The following is an 8,137-nucleotide window of genomic DNA, read 5'->3' on the forward strand; positions in this document are numbered from 1 at the left end:
GGGCTGCACGATTACGGCCAAAATGATCATCCTGATTATTTTGATCAATGTTGAGATCTCGATTATTTATCAGGATTATTAATTAATTTTAGTGACAATCTTTATTGCACTTTCACATTTATTAAGTTTTCTCATGCCACAATATAACATTCATTCAATCGTGGACAGTCAAAATCGTAATAGCGATCGATATTCGATTAATTGTGCAGCCCTCGTCTGTATGGAAGGAGTCAATGATATAAGAAATGTGTGTATTTGTTTAAAAAAAAAAAAAAAAAAAAAGAGGTTTATTTCAACTGAAATATTTTCATTTGAAAATACAACACACACACAGTCAAGAAAATCCTGTGAAATTATTTATCAAATTTTACTTCCTAAAGATCAGATAGGTCTTCTGAACTATCAGAGGAGGAAACTTGTCCTTAAACACGTTATTCTAAAAGTGCAATGTTACAATGTTTCTCTTTTTGTCATTGTAACCGGAAAAAAATTGAAAATAGAAACAATAAAAACTGACTAAAACACACTTTCTAACCACTCAACAGCTCCTCGAATTCACTTACAACCACGACACAAAATATCTTCCCCTGACTCTGTAACAGCTGACCAGTGGGGAGGCGTGGCCAGGACAAAACCTTCATCCTTTTAATCCGTTTAACTTAAAATTATTCACACACTGAAATACGTCTACAAATTAGTAGAATGTACTTCAATATTAGAGTAACGCACTCAAGCTTAAATAACTTAACAATTTAATTACAACATACTTAAGTAGATATGAAATCTGGGCTAACAGTGCAATATGATGTATGGGTTAAAGAATGAGCTTTCCCTGAAAAAGGTAGTTTTAGTCTCAGACAGTTAGAACTACAGAAATTTAATTTGGAGACGAGAGAGAGAGAGAGAGAAAGAGAGAGACCCCTAAGAGAGACTGGAAGGCAATAGATTTAAAAAAGATATAGTGCATTATAAGAGAACAAAGTCAGTGGTTCCCAAACTTTTTACAGTGGCGTACACACTCGGGGCTGTTACTGATGGGAAATCATCTAATGTGACCTGCATTTCTTCCACCAGTTTGAATATAGTGTCCAGGTTCTCTTTCTCCAGGTCGCTCGTCCCGGACTCTGGAACATCACCTGCTTTCCAGTATGGATCCTGATCGATCGGATGAGCGTATCCAACTGAGTAGTCCTGAGGAATGAGTGGGAAAATTCATAGTAATGTTATTTACACATCAAGGTTTTACTTTGAACTGTTTGACCTCCCAGAATTCCCTTCATACTGCAACATGTACCATCAAACCTTAACATGCCTACACTGGCTAAAATAACGCCACTAGCCATTTTTAGTGATCAGAACAGTACATAAACTTAAAAAGGGTTCTCAGTTCTCACAGGGTAATAGCCACAAGGAGAGTAGGAAGCAGCTGGTTGTTGAAAGCATGGCACTTTTGAATCCAAGAAGTCTGGGCTACAGCACTGATACACTGGGGGTGGGAAACACTGAAGGTTAATAAACCAGTCATTTCTTGGTAAGACATAAACAACACATCACTAAGAGAGATTATTCAGGAAGGATATTACATATAATACAGCTCCTGCAGCTCCTCTGCACAGTTTTTGTTCATTCTTTGCCTACTGTATTAAATAACATGTTGAAATGTCAATCTTTAAAGGTGAAAAAGTCCATTTGTTTTATTCCTGAGTTGTACAAATCACCTGGAAGATATGTAAAATGATAAACCATGAATAAGCCATACTAAAACAACGACAATGCATTAAGCTGTGTCTGCATCTGCTGCATAAAGCAACAGAATATGTTTGTTTTTTTAAAGCCCACCACACTGCCAAGCACCACGGGGTAATAATCACTCAATTAATGTGAAAACTGAGTTCATGCAAGGCATTGTGGGACTTCCTGCTTCTAGTTACAGACGAATGACATGAAGGACAATCATGTTCTGAAAATGGACTGTAAAGGTGTTATCTTAATTTTTATCTATTAAAAATGGATATTTGGGACAACAGACAGACAGACAGACAGACAGACACACACTGAAACTGTGAAACCAGGCTCCATCCTAAATTGCACACAATTAAACTACACGTCAGAATAATGCACTATATTACTGTATTTACTAAAGCAACGTGCAAATCGAATGCTTATACTAATTAAGGCTGATCTCACAACTATTATAAAGGGGACAAAAAGTATTAAATCATCATCACCTGGTGTGTAAAACCCGTACTGTGAGTGATGAGGCAGGACGCCCTGCTGCATGTGCATGACGCTGGAGGGAGGTGAAGTCAGAACGTCGCAGTCCTTCTCCTGCTGAGGGCCATTACAGGGATGGTGGTAAGGGGTTCCCTGATGTCCAAGCGAGACTGAACCTGAACAGATAGAGACAAGTCAAGTATTAATAAACTAAAACTACACATGATGACCGAGGCCACAAAGTTATCTAGCTGGTAATGTACTAGCAAAATGACTTTTCTACACATTCCTATATATGCATAATCTTTTTTTCAAGGCTAATGGATTTCTCTATCCAGTCTTTCAAAGGACATGGGCTAAAATGTTTCCAGATTTAAAGAATTCGCACAGTGGCGGAGAAACCTGTGGACTAGGGTTGAGGTGGGTTTCTTCCAGGTTCCAGGTTATAAGTGGAGTGTTTATGGTAAACTGGCACTGTGTGTGAACGAGTGTGTGAATGTGTGTGTGTGCACGGTGCTTTGTGAGGGATTGGCGTCCCATTCAGGATGCCCAGTTTTCTCAAGATAGGCCCTGGATCCGTCATGACCCTGACCAGGATAAAGTTGTTACTGAAATGAATGAATGAATATATTCTGTCTATTCTTTTGATCTGCTTGTTGAAACACTACCAACCTGTGTTCATTAAGGCTGAGGTTTCCTGCGGCGAATTCAGCATCGCATGATGGATACGTTTTGATTTCCTCCTGGGCACCTCTCTCCCGGCGAGCTTGGCCTTGTTGAGAGGCGTGAGTCGCTTTAGTTTGACTAGAAGCTCGGGCTTATCCCGTTTGAAGTACGGGTTGTGAAAGTGGTGCAGTTGGGCGTCAGTGGATGAGATGTTGGGTTGATTGTCTGAGACGTCAAAGTCTATGCGTTCTTTTCTGAAGCCGTACAGGTTCAGCTGGCGAACGAAACTGAGGAAGTCCGTCGTTCTGAAGTACTCGGTCACCTGCCTGGGTACTTGAAGCACTTCAGCTTCGAAGGGTAGCTGATTGACAAGTATTCCTTCCCCGCTGGCGTCCCACCAGATTGAGCGAATCTGAGGATCGTTCACCAAACGCCACAACTTGCCAGGGAACTGGTTGGGGTTGATCGAGGTGACAAACGTTGTTTCATCATTTTCCATACCAGCAAAAAAGATTTGTAGCCAGCTGGGTGAAAAAAAAAAGGAGACTGAATGTAACAATTACTCTCTAGCACTAACTAGATAGTAGGTGGCTAGCTAACACATAACACATTCATCTTCAGTAACAGCTGAAAATCACTGACAATAACAAGCTATAGCATTAATGTTCTCAAAATTGACCGTTAGAGTTGCCAAGCAACCTGGCCATAGCCTAAATAATCAAACAAAAACAGACCCAAAGTAATTTCTAAGAGCTACATGATGACATGTGAAATATTTCTTATATATGAGCACATACACCTGCTATGTGCTTCCTTTTGGGAGTTCTCTGATCCCTTATCGCTTCTCGGAGCCGTTAAAACTGGTCAGGAACCGTTACGCGCATGCACCGGACTCGAGCGTTTCAATTCAGGAGACTGGGCAGGTGGAGTGGCCGGGCAAAGTCATGAATATTCAATGAGCTCGCGTGTGTTTATCTAATCAGAGTAACCCGTGCCTGTGATGTTGTTCAATCCCACAGTAAAGTGCTGGTGTGTATTAACGTGTATCAGAAAAGAGTGACGACGCTATTCGTCATATTTTGTAGGAGAAACGGTGAACGTTTAGGTCAGCAGTGGCAAACATACCGCCCGCGGGGTAAAATAAATAAATAAATAAATAAAGCTTTAGGCCATAAATTATGACAAAATGTGCTAATATATAACTCTTCATTAGCAAACCAAAAATGTGAAGCTGTGGCCTTGTGGTGTCTCTCCAATGAATTTAGGGCTTTCACAGCAGCGGGGATGAATACTTATGAAATAACAACTATAATGTTTCATTTTAATGAATTGTGTTTTTAGTGTATTACGTATTATATATATATATATATATATATATATATATATATATACACACACATATATATATATATATATATATATATATATATATATATATATATATATATATAGTAGTGGTTCAGCACAAGCACTTCAGAGCACTCTCATTATTCTATCCTGCTTTATTCTATCCTGTATTAACCATCTTTCTGTAATAAACCTTTTTACCTTCAGAGGACGAGTCTGCGAGTGTTACCTAATTTCCACGACAACTTGACGTCTCCTGGCTGGACTGCGCGAGTCTTTCTGCTTTTCTGTACAACAGTAGCCTCACAGCTGACTGGTAGGAAACATCAAGAATTTAGAATTTAGAATTTGATGAAGTCATTGTGTATTGTTGCCTGTGTTAGGGCTGCATGATTATGGCCAAATTGATCATCCCGGTTATTTTGATCAATATTGAGATTTCGATTATTTATCAGGATTATTAATTGATTTTAGTGACAACATATTTTTATTGCATTTTCACATTTATTAAGTTTTCTCATGCCACAATGTAACACACGAGTAGGCATGAGAGAACTTGAGCTGGTCAATTATGACAGAATTTAGGAACATAGTGTGAACCACGACACATTAATTTACCTTCTGATAAACTAAATCTAATATTTCCAGTTCATTTTACAGACTGTATGCAAAAAACAACCATTAACCTGTTCACCTTGTAAACAAATACAATAAACCTCAATGTTCAGTGTTTGAAGTCTGCTCCTCTGAAATATATTTAAAGCTACACTATTAGCATGGGCGTAACCACGCATTCTTTGGGGGGGGGGGGGGTCGTGTTCTCCCAATGTAGAGGAAATACCAATCTGTCCCTCCAGTATACAGTACAAAATATTTTCTATATGTCCCCCTTTAATGAACCCTGCAAACGGATCTGTCTGTTCTTCATCTATTCTATTTATTTATGTCTATTCCTTTTCAATATATTTCCGTTTGTTAAGGAAAATAGGTGTAACCCCCCCCCCCCCGATTGTACACTTGGTTTCGCCCAAACTCAACACAAGTTGGTTGATATATTTGAGCAGCTCAGTCTGTCAGAAATGGAGACAGCAGGCAAGTGTAGAAAAGTACAGCAGAGGATACGAGCTTTTTTTCCAGACAGTAAGAAACTAGATTCCTAAATAGTAGGTAACTTTAGCTTAGTGTAGAAGGCATCATACCATGGCTTGGTTTGTTCGTAAGAACGTCAGTTAACTGTTGATATTTGCACACTCACGAAGTAGGCTAGGCTAACGCCAGGTCCAGTTTTTGACCATTAACGTTACATTCACGTGCACATCCTCCCGCCGAGTTTGCTGTGACAGACTGTTATAAATGCGAGTGAAAGTGAGGAAAGTTGCACAGCATTTCGTTCCTTTACACTACATTTGGGCTAAGGACAACTCCGTGATTTTACAGATATAAGGCTCAGCATAATGCTGAGGTGTGCTAGCTTAGCAACGAGAGAGATGGAACTAACATCTGAGTTGTGACCATATTGTAGTTCTCCATTCAGAACTAGTGATGGCAGTTTGTCTTTAGATTTAAGAAAAGAAAACTCCAGGACCCTTTACATAGCTAACGTTTCAGGTTACCACTATATATTGTTGTACATTTTATACCCTTATTACATAGCAAGCTAAACAGGATGATGAGATTAACATAATAAATGACACCAGTTACACAAACAGAATATTCAGGTGCGATTTCTTGCATTTTAGCACCATCTAGTGGGTCTTGTTGAAATAGAAGAATATTTGAGTAAATGAACCATTTCTTATGTTGATAGCGTTTTCTTGACTTTGTAAGAGATGAACCGGAAGTAGCCTGCTTGCATGTGTCTGTAAAGATTTTACATCTTTGTATCACATTCTTAGAAAATTTCCTAAAATGTTCTTCCCTTTGAACGCCTTTGCTTGGAGGCATCCGTGGGGAAATTGTATTTACAACATATATAGTCTTGAATTTAGTTTCATAGGTAGCCATCCTTTCTGAGTTTGTTTAAAAGTCGTGATTGCGTGTTTAAATGTTAATGGTTCATGCAGTTATGAGAGAATACGTTTACACACATACACACTGTGGCTGGGGATTTTCTTCACTGTCAGCGTGTGTAAAGCCCAAAGGAATAGATTCCTCATCATATTTGCACCTCTTTGATGTTTTTTTCTGTTAATTGCTGGTGAAGAAGAGATGGTGTTTCATCTTCAGATACACTGCTGTGTGTATCAGTGTGGACTGGGCTAGTAACACTGGGTACACTTACACTCGCTACAAATGCGGTGTTAGAGGGACCTGGGCCACTGCTATCAGAGGACTGTGGATCAATGGGGCTTGCTGTGGTTGGGGGCAGATATCTTTATATTTCTCCACTTTAATGTTATGAGCTATTACTTAACTTCATCACATATCCGTGTGCTGGTGAGAGAAGACCTGTGGTAAGATGCGCACTGATGCATGACTGAGAGTGGATGCAGTTTTGACCGTGAAAGACAGGATCATTTGATTGGATGTCATGTATTTGACCTTTAGAACATTGTAATTCTGCTGTTTGTACACTAGAGGGAGCACAAGTTTATTTTGCGGGGTGAGAACAACATGAATTAGAATTGTAATGTTATTTAGTGAGGCGAATTAAATGAACAGTAAATCTCAGCATTTTGCTCCCGTACCCCCTCAGTCACCACGCGTACCCCCATACGCGTACCACAGTTTGGGAACCACTGCAAGTCATAAATAAAAATTTTAACCAATAATTTCAAGTTAAACATTATTTCATTTGCTTGCTTTAAGAAATAAATGTTGTTGTTGTTTTTTTCCAGTTTCATTTTTATTGAACATTTCTGCTGAACATTTCTGCTGAACTAAACATTTCTGCTGAACATTTCTGTTGAACTAAACATTTCTGCTGAACATTTCTGCTGAAGATTTCTGCTGAACTAAACATTTCTGCTGAACATTTCTGCTGAACATTTCTGTTGAACATTTCTGCTGAACTAAACATTTCTGCTGAACATTTCTGCTGAACTAAACATTTCTGTTGAACATTTCTGCTGAACTAAACATTTCTGCTGAACATTTCTGTTGAACTAAACATTTCTGCTGAACATTGCTGAACATTTCAAGAAATAAATGAAGAAATAAATGTTTTTAAGCAAAATTATCTGCCAATAGAATACCTTTAATAATAATAATAATAATAATAATAATAATAATAATAAACCTTTAGTGATAAATTTACTGATTAATGATCATTTGCTGCCTATTTTGGTTATATCATATAAAATCAAATGATATTTGGATTCTAATTCAAAAATTTATCTCACATTGGAGATTTCCTGATCTCGAATATGTATGATCACATATTATCCTGCAACACTGTTGAATTCTTGAATCTGATTGGTCAGAAGGTGTTGATTCATTCATTGTGAGCAATATTCTTGTAAGGAATCATGCTGGACACACCGTGTCAGTGTGAAACACCAAGGCATGAGAACCTGGACATGAGAAGTAAAGCTTGTAATATTGCCTTTTTCTACCGGTTGCCTTTATCACAGTTTTAACAGCTCTGTGTTTGGATTGTTTTACATCCTGTTTCTAGGTCACCTTGTACAAAACTGTTGCCAATAGTAAGTAATAAATAAGATTTATAAACCTATTTCTAGACATTTTAATCATTTTCAAGTTGTACATTGTTTATTGCATTTGCTTCGTTTAAGAAAAAAAAAATTTGTTTTTAAGAAAATATGATGTGCCAATAGAATACTGAAAAAAATGGTGAAATGTACTGATCATTAAGGATCATTTGCTACCTATTTTCTGTTATATCGTATCAAAGGAATATACCTGGAAAGCGTCATGTGAACCAGTGTCAGGAAAAGGATTAAAGGCAACG

At 38.0% G+C, this 8,137-nt stretch overlaps 1 protein-coding gene across 2 annotated transcripts; it reads right to left on the reverse strand.

The window, feature by feature from the left end:
- Positions 1 to 265: 265 nt before the first annotated feature.
- LOC128620744 (heat shock factor protein 5-like) lies at positions 266 to 4,552 on the reverse strand. Of its 2 annotated transcripts, none has more exons than XM_053646043.1 (5): positions 4,429 to 4,552; positions 2,887 to 3,404; positions 2,229 to 2,390; positions 1,395 to 1,486; positions 266 to 1,191 (listed from the first exon to the last, which is right to left on the reverse strand). In XM_053646043.1, the coding sequence occupies exons 2-5, from the start codon at positions 3,377 to 3,379 to the stop codon at positions 967 to 969; spliced, it is 972 nt and encodes a 323-aa protein (XP_053502018.1). In that variant the 5' UTR covers positions 3,380 to 3,404; positions 4,429 to 4,552; the 3' UTR covers positions 266 to 966. The 2 variants fall into 2 exon arrangements, with proteins under 2 accessions (XP_053502018.1, XP_053502108.1); XM_053646133.1 differs by having other exon boundaries at positions 4,457 to 4,551.
- Positions 4,553 to 8,137: the final 3,585 nt, after the last annotated feature.

This window comes from Ictalurus furcatus, chromosome 1 (genome assembly GCF_023375685.1).
Source record: "Ictalurus furcatus strain D&B chromosome 1, Billie_1.0, whole genome shotgun sequence".
Lineage (NCBI taxonomy): Eukaryota > Metazoa > Chordata > Actinopteri > Siluriformes > Ictaluridae > Ictalurus > Ictalurus furcatus.